At 50.3% G+C, this 23,229-nt stretch overlaps 1 protein-coding gene across 2 annotated transcripts in view; it reads right to left on the bottom strand.

Annotated features, from left to right (window-relative positions):
- Window positions 1–2,202, bottom strand: part of LOC141049172 (PC-esterase domain-containing protein 1A-like) — an 85,806-nt gene extending 83,604 nt beyond the window's left edge. For both annotated transcript variants that reach the window (XM_073545349.1, XM_073545358.1), the window contains exon 1: window positions 2,072–2,202. In XM_073545349.1, coding sequence (XP_073401450.1) covers window positions 2,072–2,087 — 16 coding nt within the window. In that variant the 5' untranslated portion in view covers window positions 2,088–2,202. The remainder of the gene's footprint in view (window positions 1–2,071) is intronic.
- Between the last annotated feature and the right edge of the window lie 21,027 nt (window positions 2,203–23,229).

The raw sequence follows: 23,229 nt of genomic DNA, 5'->3' as shown, positions 1-23,229 counted from the left end.
TGCAGTATATACCCGGTCCACACAGCAAATATACACAGTTACATGCACTATATACCCAGTCCACACGGTGTATATACACAGTTACATGCAGTATATACCCGGTCCACACAGTGTATATACACAGTCACATGCAGTATATACCCGGTCCATACAGTGTATATACACAGTTACATGCACTATATACCCGGCCCACACGGTGCATATACACAGTCACATGCACTATATACCCGATCTACACGGTGTATACTCACAGTTGCATGCAGTATATACCCGGCCCACACGGTGTATATACACAGTTACATGCACTATATACCCGGCCCAAACTGTATACACAGTTACAGGCGCTATATACCCGGTCCATACAGTGTATATATACAGTCACATGCACTATATACCCAGTCCACATGGTGTATACACACAGTTACATGCAGTATATACCCCTCACAGGGTATATACACAGTTACATGCAGTATATACCCCTCACAGTGTATATACAGTTACATGCAGTATATACCCGATCCACATGGTGTAAATACACAGTTACATGCAGTATATACCCGGTCCACACTGTATATACATAGTTACAGGCACTATATACCCAGTCCACACACTATATATACACAGTCACATGCACTATATACCCGGTCCACACGGTGTATACACAGTTACATGCAGTATATACCCGATCCACACACTGTATATACACAGTTACATGCAGTATATACCCAGCCCACATGGTGTATATACAAAGTTACATGCACTATATATCCGGTCCACACAGTGTATATACACAGTTACATGCAGTATATACCCGGCCCACACAGTGTATATACAGTTACATGCACTATATACCCGGTCCACACAGTGTATATACACAGTTACATGCAGTATATACCCGGCCCACACAGTGTATATACAGTTACATGCACTATATACCCGGTCCACAAAGTGTATATACACAGTCACATGCACTATATACCCGATCCATACAGTGTATATACACAGTTACATGCACTATATACCCGGCCCACACGGTGTATATACACAGTTACATGCAGTATATACCCGGCCCACATGGTGTATATACACAGTTACATGCAGTATATACCCGGCCCACATGGTGTATATACACAGTTACAAGCAGTATACACCCGGTCCACACTGTATATACACAGTTACAGGCCCTATATACCCGGTCCACACTGTATATACACAGTTACAGGCATTATATACCCGGTCCATACAGTGTATACACACAGTTACAGGCCCTATATACCCGGTCCACACGGTGTATATACACAGTTACATGCAGTATATACCCGGCCCACATGGTGTATATACACAGTTACATGTAGTATATACCCCGTACTCACAGTGTATATACACAGTTACATGCAGTATATACCCGGCCCACATGGTGTATATACACACAGTTACAAGCAGTATACACCCGGTCCACACTGTATATACACAGTTACAGGCCCTATATACCCGGTCCACACTGTATATACACAGTTACAGGCATTATATACCCGGTCCATACAGTGTATACACACAGTTACAGGCCCTATATACCCGGTCCACACGGTGTATATACACAGTTACATGCAGTATATACCCGGCCCACATGGTGTATATACACAGTTACAAGCAGTATACACCCGGTCCACACTGTATATACACAGTTACAGGCCCTATATACCCGGTCCACACTGTATATACACAGTTACAGGCAGTATATACCCGGCCCACACGGTGTATACACACAGTTACAGGCCCTATATACCCGGTCCACACGGTGTATATACAGTTACATGCAGTATATACCCGGTCCACACTGTATATACATAGTTACAGGCCCTATATACCCGGTCCATACAGTGTATACACACAGTTACAGGCACTATATACCCGGTCCACACACTGTATAGTTACAGGCACTATATACCCGGTCCATACAGTGTATACACAAAGTTACATGCACTATATACCCCTCACAGTGTATATACACAGTTACATGCAGTATATACCCCTCAGTGTGGATATACGCAGGTCAGTGCTCGGTACTCACCGGTGCGGTCACACATCACCCACGCCCGCGCCCTGAGAGCATCTACTCCTGCTCCTCCACGTCAGCCCCGCCCACCTGCATAGCTCCGCCCCCTGCCCGGGCTAACTGCCATGAGAGCCAGTACATTACTGTTATGGTTACATGTGGCGCGAGTTGTGCACTACATGGGTATATATCCAGATGTAAAGACCACCTAAAGTAGTGCATAAAAGTCATCCAAGAGTCCAAACCTTCTCCTTTGAAATCAGCAGAAAACTGCACTTGAAGCTCCCTGCCATGAATTTCTATGGCTGAGGGCTGTAACAATACTAACATCACCAAGCACAAGGTCCCCAAGTGTTGGATGGAGTGGTGTGAAGCATGCTGCCACTGAATTCTGCAGCAGTATAAACGTTCTGAGGAGTTGAAAGAGGAGATGATTATAGTCCTGAAAAACCTCGACGCTGTGCATTATTGGTGCGAGAAGACTGCTGCCTACTGTCCAAACGGCACAATGCGGAACCTACCGGGAGAAGACGGGGTGCAAAGGGGACAAGTTTGGATAGAACAGCCATTGATGATGGCGTTCCTCAGTATTAGAGGTCTGCGCGCCACACCAGAGTGTGGGTTTTGGTGCCAGGAAGGAGAGCGGAACGGATGTGCGCAAGGGATGAGGCTGCAACCGGGATGACCGGCCACAGTAAGGAGTGTGCACCAGCGGGCAATGTTGCTGTCAGTGACGGGACCCAAGTGGAACCAGACCCGGAATAGAAAATACACTGGTTAAGGCCCAAATCCCAGATCTTCACCGGTCAAGAGCCGGAGCCCAGCCCTCGGACCTGAGAGATGCCCGCCGGCCGTCAAGCACCAAAGATCCGCTAGGAGACTTTGCCCGAGAGAGGACACTTGCGGTGGTGGACAGATGTGAGTATCTAGGCCATCACTTCCAGCACTGACGTACGGTACAGGGGTTGGACTGGGCTAGGACAGTGGACAGGGCGGGGGTCAATTGAAGCGAAGGAGGCCCAATGTGCTCTGGTCTACTTTATTAGAAGTAGAAATGGGGAGACCCTTGGATGTTCGGATTTGACCAATCAGTTAAAAAAAAGTTCAGGTTCGGGTACCAGAACAGTACCCGGACCCAGACCCCATTCACTTGAATGGGGGGCCCGAACATCCAGTGTTTGCCATGCTGTCATCTGCATGACAGCGTTGCGAACTCTGCCTCTAATCGGTGGTAAAATCATTACCGCGGTCAGACAGCTGCGGTAAGGGGCCATTGACATGGATATTGACCCCGCCCCCCCAGCCTAAAACTACCAGCCCACAGCTGCCCAGAAAAGGCACATCTAATATATGTGCAAATTCTGGCACTTAGCCTCGTTCTTCCCACTTGCCCTGTAGCGGTGCCAAGTGGGGTTCATATTTGTGGGATTGATGTCACCTTTGAATTGTCCAATTCTGGGCAGCTGTGGGCTGCTATTTTTATGCTTCGGGGGGGGAGTCAGTTTCCATGGCCCCTTACCAGCCTGAGAATACCAGCCCCCAGCTGTCTTCTTTAGCAAGGCTAGTTGTCAAAAATAGGGGGACCCCATGACATTTTTTTAGTATCAAAAATACAAGGAAACCCACACAGTTTGTTTTTTTTAATTATTTATTTGGAGCGGTACTGATTTTGCAGAAGTAGTGTTTGTCGCACTGTTTTGCACATGACAGCGCAAGAAACATCCAGTGTTTGAGGGGCCAAACCTGAACAGTAAGGCTGTGTGCCCACGTAGAGATTTTTAAGCGTTTTTGCCGCGATTTTCGGCGCGAAAACGTTTAAAAATCGTGTACAGAATGCCCCCCATGCATTCCTATGGCATTCCGCACATGCTGTGCTAATGCTGCGCTTTTTTCTGCGGCGGAATCGCATCGCGGAAAAAATCGCAGCATGCTCATTCTTTTGTGCGGAATCGCAAAGAATTGCCGCGATTCCGCACCCATAGGAATGCATGAGAATCGCTTACTTCCCGCATGTGGCTATGCCCACCATGCGGGAAGTTAAGCGTCTCATGTGCGGTTGGTACCCACGGTGTGGAGGAGAGGAGACTGTCCTCCAGGCCCTGGGTACCATACCCCTGTAAAAAAAATAATAAAAAATAAAAAATCAGGGTATATTTACCTTCCGATGTCACGCGCTGCATTCCCGGCCTAGCGTTCCCAGTAATGCCTTGCGGCAAGGCCCTGTAATGACGTAGTCTCGCGAGATCGCTATAGCAACGCGAGACCAACGTCATCACAGGTCTCGCAAGACCTAGAAAATGGTAGCACACCAAATATGAAATATGTGAAATACGAATAGCAGAGTGGCTTAAGTAATACATTTCATAATGGCTTTTGTAAGGCATATCAAATATGAAATAAGTGAAATATGAATAGCATGATGGCTCTAGAAAAACATATGAGATACTTAGCACAAAATTTGGCCAAAAGATGTGAGCCCATTCACCAACGACAAGGTGATTTCAGATTGAATGGGTCCCTATACTGACTGCCTGGTGTGAACTGACCTCTGGCTAGTAACATGATAAAGCCTGTGTATATAGGACGATAGGAACCAAACATGTGATTGAATGCGATTAGATGTGCCGTCAGTTTTTTCTATTACTTGTATACTGGCTTTCTGACTGAGCACTCCGCCCTTCATCAAGTGGTGATTTTAATCGCATTCAATCACATGTTTGGTTCCTATCGTCCTATATATACACAGGCTTTATCATGTTACTAGCCAGAGGTCAGTTCACACCAGGCAGTCAGTATAGGGACCCATTCAATCTGAGATCACCTTGTCGTTGGTGAATGGGCTCACATCTTTTGGCCAAATTTTGTGCTAAGTATCTCATATGTTTTTCTAGAGCCATCATGCTATTCATATTTCACTTATTTCATATTTGGTGTGCTACCATTTTCTATTTACTGTATATACTCGAGTATAAGTCGCTCCGAGTATAAGCCGACCCCCCCTAATTTTGCCACAAAAAACTGGGAGAACTTATTGACTCGAGTATAAGTCTAGGGTGGGAAATGCTCCATAGATTATTCCCCCATATGGTGTCCTCAGAAGAAGCTCCATAGATTGTTCCCCCATATGCTGCCCCCATAAATAGCTCCATAGATTGTTCCCTCATATGCTGCCCCCATAAATAGCTCCATAGATTGTTCCCCCATATGCTGCCCCCATAAATAGCTCCATAGATTGTTCCCCCATATGCTGCCCCCATAAATAGCTCCATAGATTGTTCCCTCATATACTGCCCCCATAAATAGCTCCATAGATTGTTCCCTCATATACTGCCCCCATAAATAGCTCCATAGATTGTTCCCTCATATACTGCCCCCATAAATAGCTCCATAGATTGTTCCCTCATATACTGCCCCCATAAATAGCTCCATAGATTGTTCCCTCATATACTGCCCCCATAAATAGCTCCATAGATTGTTCCCTCATATACTGCCCCCATAAATAGCTCCATAGATTGTTCCCTCATATACTGCCCCCATAAATAGCTCCATAGATTGTTCCCTCATATGCTGCCCCCATGCTGCTGCTGCATGTAAAAATAAAAAAAAAAGACATACTCACCTCTCCGTCGCTGGGTGTCAGATTCTCACCTGTCCTGCGTCCATGGCTGCTCACCGCTATCTGCACGTCATCAGTCAGTGACGTTCAGACTGCAGGGGGAGCGGCGCGCACTAACCACGTCACCGCGCCCTCTGCTGTCTGAAGTCACTGACCGATGACAGACAGCAGCAAGCAGCCATGGACGCAAGACAGGTGAGTATCGCTATACTTACCCGTCCTGACGCTGTCGCTTGAGTCCCCAGCTTCTCCGCGCTCTCTCTTCCTGCATTCAGCAGTCTTGTGATACCGCTCATTAATATGCGCATATTCATAAGTTTTAATGAGCGGCACCACGTGACCGCTGAAGGCAGGAAGAGAGAGCACGGGGAGAAGCTGGGGGCTCAAGAGACAGCGTCAGGACGGGTAAGTATGACCTGACACCCCCGCCCCCCCTCCCCCTCTGACCCCCTTTGTATATGACTCGAATATAAGACGAGAGGGGGACTTTCAGCCCAATTTTTTGGGCTGAAAATCTCGACTTATATTCGAGTATATACGGTAATATGTAAGTTGCCTTTTGGTATGCACCTATTCAGACTAGTTCTAGATGTGCCGTCAGTTTTTTCTATTACTAAACTCCAGAGAGCTAGGAGCTGCAAGAGAACTCCTAGCAGGGTAACTGCGAGACCAAGTTACCAAGGGTCATAGACAGGGAGGATAGTCAGGACGTAGCCAATGAGTCATACACAGAGATAGCTGCAAGGTACAAGAGGGGCGAGCAGAGAGTATTCAGATCACAGGCAATGAGTCATACACAGAGAGGGTAGCGTAGTACAGAATCAACAGGCAAACTCACAACAGGAAACAGGGCCGGGTCAGAACCATATAAACAAGCTATAACAATGAACAGCCACAGGCACACAGAGGTCAGCACACTCTGCCAAAGGCAAAAGTATAACTGGCAGGGATTGGAGCTTCCCAGGGGTTTAAGAAGCTCTCCCAGAACCAAAGAGAGGTCACAATCATTAACCCCAGGTGTGCAGGTCAAAACCTGCACTGAGCTCCAGACATTAACCCCTGACTTGCAGCTTAAAACCTGCACTGGGATCATGACAGTGCCCCCCCTCTCAACGGGGGCCTTTGGACCCCCAGGCTTCCCCGGGTACTTGGCATGGAAAGCCCAAACCAGGCGATCTGCATGTACAGAGCGAGCGGGGACCCATGAGCGCTCCTCTGGTCCATATCCCTTCCAGTGGACCAGGTACTGCAAAGAGTGGCGCACCCGCCGAGAGTCCACAATATGTCCGACCTCATACTCCAATTGACCCTCCACCAGCACTGGAGGAACAACAGGCTCGGAGTCCTCTTTGACAGACTCTACGGATTTCAACAGACACTTATGGAACACATTGGATATTTTTAAGGAGGCGGGGAGACGCAACCTATATGCCACTGGGTTGACTATCTCAATAATCTCGTACGGACCAATGAACTTTGGTCCCAACTTAGCTGATGGTACCTTTAAGTTGATGTTACGTGTGGAAAGCCAAACCTTCTCTCCCACCTGAAACATGTCTCCCGAGGCTCTCTTTTTGTCAGCAAAATATTTGTACCTCCCCTGGGCCCGAGAGACATTACGCTGGACTTCAGCCCAGAGGTTTTTTAACCGTTGAACGGACCCCTCTACCCCTGGACAACTGGAATCCACCCGTGAAATCTCCCCAAAATGCGGATTAAACCCATAGTTAATCAGGAATGGGGACATGTTGGTGGACTGACTCACCTGGTTGTTAAAAGCGAATTCCGCCAACGGTAACGCATCACACCAATCCTCCTGTCTGGCGGAGGTCAGACACCTGAGAATTTGTTCCAGGGATTGATTGGTGCGTTCTGTCTGACCATTACTCTACGGGTGATATGCCGACGAGAAGGAGAGTAAGATGCCCAATTTCATACAGAACGCCCTCCAAAATTTGGCCACAAACTGCACACCTCTGTCAGACACAACATTCAGGGGTACCCCATGCAATCGGACCACATGCTGCACAAACAACCTTGACAATGTTTCTGCTGAGGGTAATGCTGCCAAGGGAATGAAATGGGCCTGTTTAGAAAACCTATCCACCACCACCCAGATCACGGTATTGCCCCTGGAAGGTGGAAGGCCGGTAATAAAATCCATGGAAAGATGAGTCCATGGCTTATCAGGAACCGTAAAGATATGAGTTCCCCAGCCGGCCGGTTATGCGAGCTTTTGGAACGGGCACACTCGCCACAAGCAGAAACAAATTTCTTGACATCGGACCTTAGTGAAGGCCACTAAAAACCCCTGGCTACTGCCTCTCTAGTGGCCTCCTGCAGAAGTCTAGGTCGCAATAAATCTGGAACAAACAATTTTTCCCCTGGCCTGGTTGCCGGAGCTAGGGCCTGAGCCCTTAGAATTTCTTGTTCCAACTCAGATGAGACCCCCGCCATTACCACCCCTGGGGTAAGAATGGAGGACGGCGGCTCAGGGGGAGACACTGGGTCAAAACTTCTGGACAGGGCATCCGCTTTAACATTTTTAGACCCCGGTCGAAAAGTAATGGAGAACTGAAATTGTGAAAAAAAAAAAGTGACCGACGGGCTTGTCTAGGAGTAAGCCTCTTAGCAGATTCAAGGTATGCCAAATTTTTGTGATCCGTGATAACAGTGATAGGGTGAGCCGCCCCTTCCAAAAAGTGCCTCCATTCCTCAAACGCCAGCTTGACCGCAAGAAGTTCTCTATTGCCTACATCATAGTTTCTCTTGGCTGAAGAGAACTTCTTGGAGAAGAAGGCACAGGGTTTGAGATATGTAAGGGTGGCCGGACCCTGGGACAGCACAGTCCCCACCCCCACTTCAGAAGCATCCACCTCCACAATGAATGGTTTGGACGGGTCTGGTTGTACCAACACCGGGGCAGACATGAAACATTTCTTAATAGCTGAGAAGGACTCCTTAGCGAGTACAGACCAATTTTTTACATCAGCGCCCTTCTGGGTAAGATCCGTGAGTGGTTTAACCACTTGTGAGAAACCTTTAATGAATCTTCAATAATAGTTCACAAATCCTAAGAAGCGCTGGAGCCCCCTGAAATCTCGAGGCTGAACCCAGTCAGTGATCACCAGCACCTTCTAAGGATCCATACGAAACCCCTCACAGGACACAATCAACCCCAAAAAAGACAGTTCCTGTACAAAAAATGAACATTTTTCCAATTTAGCGAACAATTCGTTCTCCATGAGTCTCTGGAGAATTGTCTGTAGATGTTGCAAGTGAGATTGGCTGTCCGGGGAATACACCAAAATATCATCAAAATAAATAATAACAAAACGGCCTATCAGGTCAGAAAACATAACATTGATGAAATTCTGGAAAATAGCGGGTGCATTAGTTAACCCAAACGGCATTACCAGGTTTTCAAAGAGTCCTTCTGATGTGAAGAACTCAGTTTTCCACTCGTCCCCTTCCCGAACCCTTATCAGATTGTAGGCCCCCCGGAGATCTAACTTGGAGAACCATTGGGCCCCAGCTAACTGGTTACATAAGTCTGGGATGAGGGGAAGCGGGTAAGTGTTCCTAACCGTTATCTTTTTCAGTTCCCGAAAGTCGAGGCACGGCCGCAAACCACCATTTTTCTTCTTCACAAAGAAGAATCCTGCTGCCACAGGTGACACAGAAGGCCTGATATGCCCTTTGCGGAGACTCTCAGCTATGTACTCCTTCATGGCTTGGCGCTCAGGCCCAGACAAATTGAACAATCGAGCCTTAGGTAACTTGGCTCCGGGTACTAAATCAATGGCACAATCGTAGGGTCTATGTGGTGGCAGCGCCTCAGCCTCACTTTCGGAAAAAACGTCTTCAAAATCCTTCAGGTACTCCGGAATACCTTCCAGACCGACAGACGACACAGATACGGATTTAACAGCGTTAACAAGATGTCCCAGGCTACCACATTTATCCTTGCATCCCCATTGAGTGATCTCTCCTGTAACCCAATCAATGGTAGGATTATGGCGTTGAAGCCAAGGCATCCCCAGTACCAGTCCTGCAGGCAAGTTATCTAACACAAGACAGCTTAATTTTTCCACATGAGTGGGACCCACTTTTAGAGAAAAAAGTTCAGACCTGCAACAGATACCATCCTGGGTAAGAGGGGATGAGTCAATTGCCTCAAGTTTAACAGGATCCTGAAGCCTGACTGTCCCTATCTTATTAAGAGTCATAATTTTGGTATCAATCAGGTTCGCAGCAGAACCACAGTCAACAAAAGCAGTAGTCTGAACCAGACCATTACCAAGTTCCAGTTCCACCTGCAGCACCATTTTTGCACGTGAGGAAAATTGTACCTGAAGGTCTTGGTAGCCTCCTCGACTACTACCCAGACCTAGTTGTTTCCCGCCACCTTGGAGGATAATGGACAGGAGGGGCAGTCCTTCTTCCATTGTCCAGATTCCCCACAATAGAAGCACAACTGCTTCTCCCGGCGGTGTCTTCTTTCCTTTTCCTCACAGGTGACAGCGCTCACCTCCATAGCCACAGGAAGAGTCCGGGTCTCATCTCCACTGAAGAATAATGGTGTTTCCAGTTGCATAACGCTTCTAGCCCGCAGTATGCGATCCATGCGAACCGCTTGGGTCATGGCATCCTCCAGGGAGTCAGGTGGAGGATGGAGTGCCAGGGCATCCTTCAGACGTTCACACAGGCCTCTACGGAACAGCCCCCGAAGGGCGGCATCACTCCAAGAAATCTCGGCTGCCCAACGTCTGAATTCAGTACAGAACCACTCGGCCGAGTGCACCCCCTGACAGACACTCATCACCTTGTCCTCAGCCAAACGCACTCTATTAGGCTCATCATAAATAAGCTCTAAGGCTTAAAAAAATGCATCCACAGACATTCTCTCAGGGGCAGAAGAGAAAAGCGAAAATGCCCAGGCTTGTGGGGACCCCCTAAGCAGGGACATAACCACCCCCACCCTCTGTTTCTCATCCCCAGAGGAGCGGGGTCTCAAAGAGAAAAAGAGCTTACAGCCCTCATTAAATGCTCTGAATTCATCTTTGTTACCAGAAAATGTATCTGGCAATTTAACCGGGGATTCGGGTGGGACTAAAATGATATCTCTATTCCCCACCTGCTGAAAGCCTGCGGAAAGTACCCCATGAACTGAGTCCCAACCCGCCATTGGGACTGGGCCAGAGCTTGGTGTTCCAAACTAAGCTTCTGCAGCGACTGAGTAAAGCATTTCACCTACTCAGATAAAGCACACATTGGGTCCATGCTACAGACGTGAGGAGAGAAAAATAAATTCAGGGCCAGTTATAATGTCAGGAACGCCGCACTGAACTTGCTCACTGAGCCAGTGCGCGTGTCCTGAGTAAAGCGAACTGTGCTCAAAGATACCTGTGGAGTGGGCAGCAGCCGAGTAGATGCGTACTTCAGAACAGCAGGACCTGAAGCACGTGACTGCTAGGGGCGTGGCCTAAGCTCCAGAGAGCTAGGAGCTGCAAGAGAACTCCTAGCAGGGTAACTGCGAGACCAAGTTACCAAGGGGCATAGACAGGGAGGATAGACAGGACGTAGCCAATGAGTCATACACAGAGATAGCTGCAAGGTACAAGAGGGGCCAGCAGAGAGTAGTCAGATCACAGGCAATGAGTCATACACAGAGAGGGTAGCGCAGTACAGAATCAACAGGCAAACTCACAACAGGGAACAGAACCGGGTCAGAACCATATAAACAAGCTATAACAATGAACAGGCACACAGTGGTCACCACACTCGGCCAAAGGCAAAAGTATAACTGGCAGGGATTGGAGCTTCCCAGGGGTTTAAGAAGCTCTCCCAGAACCAAAGAGAGGCTACAGTCATTAACCCCAGGTGTGCAGGTCAAAACCTGCACTGAACTCCAGACATTAACCCCGGACGTGCAGCTCAAAAACCTGCACTGGGATCATGACATTATAGTTAGGTGGGTATGACATGACACAGGGTCGGACTGGCCCACCGGAATACCGGTGAAATGCCCCTGGGCCCCAGAGAGGAGGAGCAAGAAAAAAAAAATTGATGCGGGCCCTTTAAAAGTGAAGGAGGCAAAGGCGCGCGCAGACTCATGCACGCTGTCCCGACCCACCGCTAGGACCAGGGCCATCTGCACCACCCAACAAACCGAGGTAGGCGCTCGGGGACCTGGGCGAACAGACAGACAGCATGGGGTCCAGGCAGCGCTTGTATCGGGGCCCCCTCTAATACTCACCTCTCCTCATTCCGGCAGCTGCAGTGTCTTCAGTGCCCTGTGACGTCTCAGGGCAGAGGGAGCTATGACGTCATCACTGCGAGACCTCTCTGTCCTGAGCGTTGCAGAGTTGGGAGAGACACTTAGTGTACAGGACCTGCGGTGGGAACGGGAGAGGTGAGTACTTGATTTTTTTTTCTTCATGTATGCTGCATGGAGGGGCAGGGGGGCACATAGTATGCTGCATGTAGGGGCCATAGTATGCTGCGGGGGGCATAGTATGCTGCAAGGGGCCCATAGTATGCAGCATGGAGGAGCAGGGGGGGCTGAGGGCTCATAATGTGCTGCATAGAGGAGCGGGGTTCCATAGTATGCTGCAGCGGGGGGCCATAGACATAGTACTATGCTGCATGGAGGAGCAGGGGGGCCTGGGGCCCATAATGTGCTGCATGGAAGAGCAGGGGGGCCCATAATGTGCTGCATGGAGGAGCAGGGGAGGCCATAATGTGCTGCATGGAGGAGCAGGGGGGGCCGGGGGCCCATAATGTGCTGCATGGAGGAGTAGGGGAGGCCATAATGTGCTGCATGGAGGAGCAGGGGTGGCCATAATGTGCTGCATGGAAGAGCAGGGGAGGCCATAATATGCTGCATGGAGGAGCAAGGGGGTCTGTTGTGAACTCATTTTCTGGTCTGCCTCTGGTTTCTGGTGAGGGAGCTGGTTGTGCTGACAGAGGAGTGGTGAGTTCTCTTTCCGGGCTCCCTCTGGTGGTGGCAGGAGGTAATGAAGCTGATCTAATTGGCAGAGACCTGCCACCTGATAATGAGGAGGAGGAGGAGTGGACATCTGGAGTCTCAGACTGGATTTAAGACAGCCGACTCCCTATTCCCATGCTGGTGATTTTTTCCTGCCTCCTGAGGTCTTAGTTTCCAGCTCAGTTCCTGCCTTCTCAAGCTAAGTTATTTTTGCTAATGTTCACATTTGATTTGGTCTATTCAGTTTTTTGTGTGGTCAGCCAGCTGGGGCTGTGCTGAATTTCCACTCTTATGTCACTGTATGTGCAAGTTTGCTTTTTGTCCCTTATTAGATTGGCTTCATTTTGCTCTGTTCTCAGAATATGCCAGAGTGCTGATATAGTGGGAGAAGTCTAGTGACTTCAGGGTATTTTTTGCTATCAGAAGTGTTGGCCATTTTTGCAGGATTTTTTTGCGTGATTGCAGACAGTATCTTTCCTTTCCTGTCCTTTCTAGCTAGTGTGGGCCCCATCATTTGCTCAGCCTATTTTCCTACCTGTGTTCATGTTTTCATCTTGCCTCACCGTCAATACATGTGTGGGGACTGTCTATTCCTTTGGGGTCTGCTCTGGGGCAGTTTAGATTTCCCCTTTTCTTGCTTTACGCTTATTTAGTCCTCTGGCTGTGACGAGGCGTCTAGAATCATCGTAGGTACGCTCCACGGCTACTGTTAGTTGTGTGGTCAGGATCAGGGGTCTGCAGTCCGCGTAGTTACCAACCTCTCTGGTTTTCTGTGACTTGGCTTGGTCTTGTTTTCCTCCTCGGTGACCCATTCATAACAGGGGCCATAGTATGCTGCATGGAGGAGCAGGGGGTCCAAAATGTGCTGCATGGAGGAGCAGGGGAGGCCATAATGTGTCAAATGGATGAGCGGGGGGGCCATAATGTGCTGCATGGAGGAGCAGGGGAGGCCATAATGTGCTGCATGGAGAAGCAGGGGAGGCCATAATGTGCTGCATGGAGGAGCAGGTGAGGCCATAATGTGCTGCAATGAGGAGCAGGGGGGCCATAATGTGCTGCATGGAGGAGCAGGAGAGGCCATAATGTGCTGTGTGGAGGAGCCGGGGAGGCCATAATGTGCTGCATGGAGGAGCAGAGGAGGCCATAGTATGCTGCATGAAGGAGCAGGGGGGCCATAATGTGCTGCATGGAGGAGCAGGGGAGGCCATAATGTGCTGCATGGAGGAGCAGGGGGGCCATAATGTGCTGCATGGAGGAGCAGGGGAGGCCATAATGTGCTGTGTGGAGGAGTCGGGGAGGCCATAATGTGCTGCATGGAGGAGCAGGGGAAGCCATAATGTGTTGCATGGAGGAGCGGGGAGGCCATAATGTGCTGCATGGAGGAGCAGCAGGGCCATAATGTGCTGCATGGAGGAGCAGGGGACCATAGTATGCTGCAGGAGGGGCAATAGCATGCTGAGGGGGAGCCATAGTATGCTGCAGGGGGGAGGCATAGTATGCTGCATGGAGGAGCAGGTGGGGCCGGGGGCCCATAATGTGCTGCATAGAGGAGCAGGGGGGCCATAGTATGCTGCATAGAGAAGCAGGGGGTCCAGGGGCCCATAATGTGCTGCATGGAGAAGCAGGGGAGCCATAGTATGCTGCATGGAGGAACAGGGCGGCTGGGGGCCCATAATGTGCTGCATAGAGGAGCAGGAGGGGCCATAGTACTGCAGGGGAGGCCATAATGTGCTGCATGGAGGAGCGGGGAGGCCATAATGTGCTGCATGGAGGAGCAGCGGGGACATAATGTGCTGCATGGAGGAGCAGGGGGGCCATAGTATGCTGCAGGAGGGGCCATAGTATGCTGCGGGGGAGCCATAGTATGCTGCAGGGGGGAGGCATAGTATGCTGCATGGAGGAGCAGGGGGGCCGGGGGCCCATAGTGTGCTGCATAGAGGAGCAGGGGGGCCATAGTATGCTGCATAGAGGAGCAGGGGGTCCGGGGGCCCATATTGTGCTGCATGGAAGAGCAGGGGGGGCCATAGTATGCTGCATGGAGGAGCAGGGGGGCCCATAATGTGCTGCATAGAGGAGCAGGGGGGCCATAGTATGCTGCATAGAGGAGCAGGGGAGGCCATAATGTGCTGCATGGAGGAGTCGGGGAGGCCATAATGTGCTGCATGGAGGAGCAGGGGAGGCCATAATGTGTTGCATGGAGGAGCGGGGAGGCCATAATGTGCTGCATGGAGGAGCAGTGGGGCCATAATGTGCTGCATGGAGGAGCAGGGGGGGGCGATAGTATACTGCATGGAGGAACAGGGCAGCTGGGGGCCCATAATGTGCTGCATTGAGGAGCAGGGGGGCCATAATGTGCTGCATGGAGGAGCAGGGGAGGCCATATTGTGCTGCATGGAGGAGTCGGGGAGGCCATAATGTGCTGCATGGAGGAGCAGGGGAGGCCATAATGTGCTGCATGGAGGAGCGGGGAGGCCATAATCTGCTGCATGGAGGAGCAGTGGGGCCATAATGTGCTGCATGGAGGAGCAGGGGGCCATAGTATGCTGCAGGAGGGGCCATAGTATGCTGCGGGGGGGGGCCATAGTATGCTGCAGGGGGGAGGCATAGTATGCTGCATGGAGGAGCAGGGGGGGCTGGGGGCCCATAATGTGCTGCATGGAGGAGCAGGGGGGCCATAGTATGCGGCATAGAGGAGCAGGGGGGGCCGGGGGCCCATAATGTGCTGCAAAGAGGATCAGGGGGGCCATAGTATGCTGCATGGAGGAGCAGGGGGGCCCGTAATGTACTGCATGGAGGAGCAGGGGGGCCGGGGGCCCATAATGAGCTGCATGGAGGAGCAGGGGGGCCCAAAATGTGCTGCATGGAGGAGCAGGGGGGCCCATAATGTGCTGCATGGAGGAGCAGGGGAGGCCATAATGTGCTGCATGGAGGAGCAGCGGGGCCATAATGTGCTGCATGGAGGAGCAGGGGGGTCATAGTATGCTGCATGGAGGAGCAATGGGGGCTGGAGCCCATAATGTGCTGCATGGAAGAGCAGGGGAGGCCATAGTATGCTGCATGGAGGAGCAGGGGAGGCCATAATGTCCTGCATGGAGGAGCAGAGGAGGCCATAATGTGCTGCATGGAGGAGCAAGGAAGGCCATAGTATGCTGCATGGAGGAGCAGGGGGCCCAGGGGCCCATAATGTGCTGCATAGAGCAGCAGGGGAGGCCATAATATGCTGCATGGAGGAGCAGGGGAGGCCATAATATGCTGCATGGAGGAGCGGGGTCCATAACGTGCTGCATGGAGGAGCAGGGGAGGCCATAATATGCTGCATGGAGGAGCAGGGGAGGCCATAACCGCTTTCTGTACGTGACCTTCCTAATAACGTAGCCGCTCTCTGTATGTGACCTTCCTAATAACACAGCTGCTCTCTGTACGTGACCTTCCTAATAACGCAGCCAATCTCTTGTATGTGACCTTCCTAATAAACGCAGCCACTCTCTGTATGTGACCTTCCTAATAACGCTGCCGCTCTCTGTATGTGACCTTTCTAATAACGCAGCTGCTCTCTGTATGTGACCTTCCTAAAATCGCAGCCCCTCTCTGCATGTGACCTTCCTAATAACGCAGCCGCTTTCTGTATGTGACCTTCCTATTAACGCAGCCGCTCTATGTATGTGACCTCCCTGTTAATACCATCGCTTTCTGTATTTGACCTTCCTAACAAAGCAGCCGCTCTCTATACGTAACCTTCCTACTAACGCAGCCGCTCTCTATATGAGACCGTCCTAATAACGCAGCCGCTCTCTATATGTGACCTTCCTAATAACGCCGCTGCTCTCTGTATGTGTGTATGTGACCTTCCTAAAAACGCAGCCGCTTTCTGTAAATGACCTTCCTATTAACGCAGCCGCTTTCTGTATGTGACCTTCCTAATCAGGCAGCCGCTCTCTGTATGTGACCCTCCTAATAACGCAGCCGCTCTCTGTATGTGACCTTCCTAATAACGCAGCCACTCTCTGCAAGTGACCTTCCTAATAACGCAGCCGCTTTCTGTATGTGACCTTCCTAATAATGTCACCGCTCTCTGTATGTGACCTTCCTAATAACGCAGCCGCTCTCTGTACGTGACCTTCCTAATAACGCAGCCGCTCTCTGTATGTGACCTTCCTAATAACGCAGCCGCTCTCTGTACGTCAGCTTCCTCATAGTACAGCCGCTGTCTGTATATGACCTTCCTAGTAACGCAGCCGCTTTCTGTAAATGACCTTCCTATTAACGCAGCCGCTTTCTGTATGTGACCTTCCTAATCAGGCAGCCGCTCTCTGTATGTGACCCTCCTAATAACGCAGCCGCTCTCTGTATGTGACCTTCCTAATAACGCAGCCACTCTCTGCAAGTGACCTTCCTAATAACGCAGCCGCTTTATGTATGTGACCTTCCTAATAATACCACCGCTCTCTGTATGTGACCTTCCTAATAACGCAGCCGCTCTCTGTATGTGACCTTCCTAATAACGCAGTCGCTCTCTTAATGTGACCTTCCTAATAACGGAGCCGCTCTATGTACGTGACCTTCCTAATAATGCAGCCACTCTCTGTACGTGACCTTCCTAATAACGCAGCCGCTCTCTGTAAGTGACCTTCCTAATAATGCAGCCGCTCTCTGTACGTGGCCTTCCTAATAACGCAGCCGCTTTCTGTATGTGACCTTCCTAATAGCACAGCCACTCTCTGAAAGTGACCTTCCTAATAACGCAGCCGCTTTCTGTATGTGACCTTCCTAATAATACCACCGCTCTCTGTATGTGACCTTCCTAATAACGCAGCCGCTCTCTGTATGTGACCTTCCTAATAACGCAGTCGCTCTCTTAATGTGACCTTCCTAATAACGGAGCCGCTCTATGTACGTGGCCTTCCTAATAACGCAGCCGCTCTCTGTACGTGACCTTCCTAATATCGCAGCCGCTGTCTGTATGTGACCTTCCTAATAACGCAGCCACTCTCTGTATGTGACATTCTAATAACGCAGCCGCTCTATGTATGTGACATTCTAATAACGCAGCCACTCTCTGTACGTGACCTTCCTAATAAACGCGGCCGCTCTCTGTATGTGACCTTCCTCATAACGCAGCCCCTCTCTGCTTGTGACCTTCCTAATAACGCAGCCGCTCTCTGTATGTGACCTTCCTATTAACGCAGCCGCTCTCTATATGTGACCTTCCTAATAATGCAGCCGCTCTCTGTATATAACCTTCATAGTAACGCATCCGCTCTCTTTATGTGACCTTCCTAATAACGCAGCCCCTCTCTGTATGTGACCTTCCTATTAATGCAGCCACTCTCTGTATTTGACCTTCCTAATCAAGCACCCGCTCTCTGTATGTGCCCCTCCTAATAACGCAGCCGCTCTCTGTATGTGACCTTTCTATTAACGCAGCCGCTCTCTGTATGTGTCTATGTGACCTTCCTAATAACGCAGCCGCTCTCTGTACGTGAGCTTCCTAATAATGCAGCCGCTCTCTGTATATGACCTTCCTAATAAAGCATCCGCTCTCTTTATGTGACCTTCCTAATAACGTAGCCGCTCTCTGTATGTGACCTTCCTATTAATGCAGCCGCTTTCTGTATGTGACCTTCCTAATAACGCAGCCACTCTCTGTATGTGACCTTCCTAATCAAGCACCCGCTCTCTGTATGTGCCCCTCCTAATAACGCAGCCGCTCTCTGTATGTGACCTTCCTAATAACGCAGCCACTCTCTGCATATGACCTTCCTAATAAAGCAGCCGCTCTCTGTATGTGACCTTCCTAATAATGTCACCGCTCTCTGTATGTGACCTTCCTAATAACGCAGCCGCTCTCTGTATGTGACCCTCCTAATAATGCAGCCGCTCTCTGCAAGTGACCTTCCTAATAACGCAGCCGCTTTCTGTATGTAACCTTCCTAATAACGCAGCCGCTTTCTGTATGTGACCTTCCTAATAGTACCACCGCTCTCTGTATGTGACCTTCCTAATAACGCAGCCGCTCTCTGTATGTGACCTTCCTAATAACGCAGCCACTCTCTGTATGTGACATTCTAATAACGCAGCCACTCTCTGTATGTGACATTCTAATAACGCAGCCACTCTCTGTACGTGACCTTCCTAATAAACGCAGCCGCTCTCTGTATGTGACCTTCCTCATAACGCAGCCCCTCTCTGCTTGTGACCTTCCTAATAACGCAGCCGCTTTCTGTATGTGACCTTCCTATTAACGCAGCCGTTCTCTATATGTGACCTTCCTAATAATGCAGCCGCTCTCTGTACGTGAGCTCCCTAATAATGCAGCCGCTCACTGTATATAACCTTCCTAGTAACTAGAGTTGAGCGATACCAGCCGATACTTGAAAATATCGGATCGGAATGGATCGGCCGATCTTAAAAAAAAGTATCGGTATCGCCGATTCCGATACCGGGAACCAATGCAAGTCAATGGGGCCAAAATATCGGAATTAAAAAAAACCCTTTCTTTCCTTGTAGGTTAATTCTACAAGAAGAAAAACAACTAAGAATAATGTAGAATGTATTGTGGGAGGTGGAGGAGACATTAAAGCCATAGAGGTTTAGCCCAATCAAATGGAATAGCAGGAATTAAACTTTTTTTTTAAAGACGTTAGGAGTTACAAAGATATTGACTATGTTAGCCTCATTTATATTTTGCCAGACATGTATGTCTTCTTCTTCTTTCTTCTTTCTTCTTCTTTCTTATTCTTCTTCCTTTTTTTACCTTCTTCTTCTTCTTCTTATTCCTTTTTTTACATTCTTCTTCTCCTTCTTCTTCCTTTTTTTAAATTCTTCTACTTCCTTTTTTTACATTCTTCTTCTTCTTCCTTTTCTTACATTCTTCATATTCTTCTTATTCAACAATTATTATTCTACATATTCAACTTCTTCATCTTCTTCCTATTCTTCTTCATCATATTCTTATTTGTGTCAGGCATTCCTGTAGTTGTTATCTAGAAAAGTTAGAAGTTTACACCTTCCGTTCTGCCTGTCACAAAAGATTTACAACAGGATTTGTCCGCGTTCAGTTTGGCCTGCAGTAGCAGGCCTTTTCCAGGGGCACCACGAGAAGGAACGGACTCACCCCCATACACTGCTTAGTCTTCTTCTGCTTATAAATAAGATAATATCATTTGCTCAAAGTATTAGTCTTATGCTTAATGTTCTTCTGCTTTGTTTTTTTATGCTTCTTTGTCTTCTCTCTCTTGTTGTTCTGCATCTTGGTGGTTGTCTTCCTGTTCTTTGTCCTCTTGAACCAGCTGATGGTACTGGCACCCGGAGGGGCAGCAGAAGGAACAAGAGTCAATGGCACTACCGAGGACCAGCTGACGGTGCTGGAACCCGGTTACTAAGCAGGAGGTACCTGTGCTACAAAGCACTACCAAGGACCAGCAGACGTTGCCGGAACTCGGATACCGAGATGGAGGCACCTAGGCCAAAGGCTTTGCCGAGAACCAGCTGACGGTGCTGGAACCCGGATGGGTAGCATAAGCTGCAAGAGCAAATGGAAATAGCGAGGACCAGCTGACAGTGCTGGCACCCGGAGGGGCAGCAGAAGGAATAAGAGCCAATGGCACAACCGAGGACCAGCTGACGGTGCTGGAACACGGATACTAAGCAGGAGGTACCTGTGCTACAAAGCACTACCAAGGACCAGCAGACGTTGCCGGAACTCGGATACCGAGATGGAGGCACCTAGGCCAAAGGCTCTGCCGAGAACCAGCTGACGGTGCTGGAACCCGGATGGGTAGCATAAGCTGCAAGAGCAAATGGAAATAGCGAGGACCAGCTGACAGTGCTGGCACCCGGAGGGGCAGCAGAAGGAATAAGAGCCAATGGCACAACCGAGGACCAGCTGATGGTGCTGGAACCCGGTTACTAAGCAGGAGGTACCTGTGCTACAAAGCACTACCAAGGACCAGCAGACGTTGCCGGAACTCGGATACCGAGATGGAGGCACCTAGGCCAAAGGCTCTGCCGAGAACCAGCTGACGGTGCTGGAACCCGGAGGGGCAGCTGAAGTTACCCCTGAAAAGCAAAGTTGGCATGCCGCAAGCTGGCCGCAGTTACCGAATCACACAGTCCTACAGGGGGTGCTTGTCCTACTGGCACTACGGAACAAGCCTTTCTTACCAGAACCCGCAGTCCACATAGGAAGCACCTAAACTGCTGGCACCCTAGCCTCGGCTAACCCAACCGCAACACAAAATGGCAACTTGGGGTGGCAAACTGACATTGACACTTCCCGGAAACAGCAGGCAGGGCTGGAACCAAGCTGGGCAGGAGGGAGTACCCGTGCCAAAATCAGTTATGAGCAGCAACTGGCGATGTTGGAGCCCAGGGACAAGCACTTAGCAGGCTGAGGCCTGATGTGCTGTCAATTGGGAGGCAGCAGGACAGATTGCCATCAAAACAGCAGGGGAACAGCTGACGTTACTGAACCCCACAAACACAGGAGCTAGTGTTTTACTCTGTGAAGACGCACTTCCGAGCAACAACTGGCTGTGTTGAAGCCCAGGGACAAGCACGGAGCAGGCTGAGGCTGCATTGAAGAAATTTTAAGATCGGTTGTAGACTTCTACTAATTTTAACCAAGCTCCACTTAGGCCTGTGGCTTCACTGATTTTCGTATTTCCCCTGTCCTCCAACCCCGCCAGTTACAGCTCCGAAGTGGCGTCTGCACAATCCACACTTGTTCCTGTGTTACAGGTGTTCAGTCCGGTCAGTTAATCCCCTGATGTGTGTCCGGCAATGTCGCCTGCTCTGTCCACATTCCCATAACTAGTTATGGGAATGTGGACAGAGCAGGCGACATTGCCGGACACACATCAGGGGATCAGCTAGCGTTACTGAACCCCACTGAGACACGGGAGCAAGTGTCTCTTTCCGTGTGGACGGCACTTCCGAGCTACAACTGGCTGTGTTGAAGCCCAGGAAATAGGAGGGTGTAGGCAGAGGCCTACTGTCTTTGGAATGCGGAGACAGCAGGAGAGACTGCCATCCACACAGCAGGGGATCCTCTAGCGTTACTGAACCCCACTGAGACACGGGAGCAAGTGTCTCTTTCCGTGTGGACGGCACTTCCGAGCTACAACTGGCTGTGTTGAAGCCCAGGAAATAGGAGGGTGTAGGCAGAGGCCTACTGTCTTTGGAATGCGGAGACAGCAGGAGAGACTGCCATCCACACAGCAGGGGATCCTCTAGCGTTACTGAACCCCACTGAGACACGGGAGCAAGTGTCTCTTTCCGTGTGGACGGCACTTCCGAGCTACAACTGGCTGTGTTGAAGCCCAGGAAATAGGAGGGTGTAGGCAGAGGCCTACTGTCTTTGGAATGCGGAGACAGCAGGAGAGACTGCCATCCACACAGCAGGGGAACAGCTGACGTTACTGAACCCCACTGAGACACGGCAGCAAGTGTCTCTTTCCGTGTGGACGGCACTTCCGAGCTACAACTGGCTGTGTTGAAGCCCAGGAAATAGGAGGGTGTAGGCAGAGGCCTACTGTCTTTGGAATGCGGAGACAGCAGGAGAGACTGCCATCCACACAGCAGGGGAACAGCTGGCGTTACTGAACCCCACTGAGACACGGCAGCAAGTGTCTCTTTCCGTGTGGACGGCACTTCCGAGCTACAACTGGCTGTGTTGAAGCCCAGGAAATAGGAGGGTGTAGGCAGAGGCCTACTGTCTTTGGAATGCGGAGACAGCAGGAGAGACTGCCATCCACACAGCAGGGGAACAGCTGGCGTTACTGAACCCCACTGAGACACGGCAGCAAGTGTCTCTTTCCGTGTGGACGGCACTTCCGAGCTACAACTGGCTGTGTTGAAGCCCAGGAAATAGGAGGGTGTAGGCAGAGGCCTACTGTCTTTGGAATGCGGAGACAGCAGGAGAGACTGCCATCCACACAGCAGGGGAACAGCTGGCGTTACTGAACCCCACTGAGACACGGCAGCAAGTGTCTCTTTCCGTGTGGACGGCACTTCCGAGCTACAACTGGCTGTGTTGAAGCCCAGGAAATAGGAGGGTGTAGGCAGAGGCCTACTGTCTTTGGAATGCGGAGACAGCAGGAGAGACTGCCATCCACACAGCAGGGGAACAGCTGGCGTTACTGAACCCCACTGAGACACGGCAGCAAGTGTCTCTTTCCGTGTGGACGGCACTTCCGAGCTACAACTGGCTGTGTTGAAGCCCAGGAAATAGGAGGGTGTAGGCAGAGGCCTACTCTCTTTGGAATGCGGAGACAGCAGGAGAGACTGCCATCCACACAGCAGGGGATCAGCTAGCGTTACTGAACCCCACTGAGACACGGGAGCAAGTGTCTCTTTCCGTGTGGACGGCACTTCCGAGCTACAACTGGCTGTGTTGAAGCCCAGGAAATAGGAGGGTGTAGGCAGAGGCCTACTGTCTTTGGAATGCGGAGACAGCAGGAGAGACTGCCATCCACACAGCAGGGGATCAGCTAGTGTTACTGAACCCCACTGAGACACGGGAGCAAGTGTCTCTTTCCGTGTGGACGGCACTTCCGAGCTACAACT

The sequence above is a fragment of the Dendrobates tinctorius genome, unplaced genomic scaffold (genome assembly GCF_039654945.1).
Source record: "Dendrobates tinctorius isolate UK_male_01 unplaced genomic scaffold, ASM3965494v1 ptg000011l, whole genome shotgun sequence".
NCBI classification, from domain to species: domain Eukaryota; kingdom Metazoa; phylum Chordata; class Amphibia; order Anura; family Dendrobatidae; genus Dendrobates; species Dendrobates tinctorius.
This window is presented reverse-complemented; position numbering and strand designations above follow the sequence as displayed.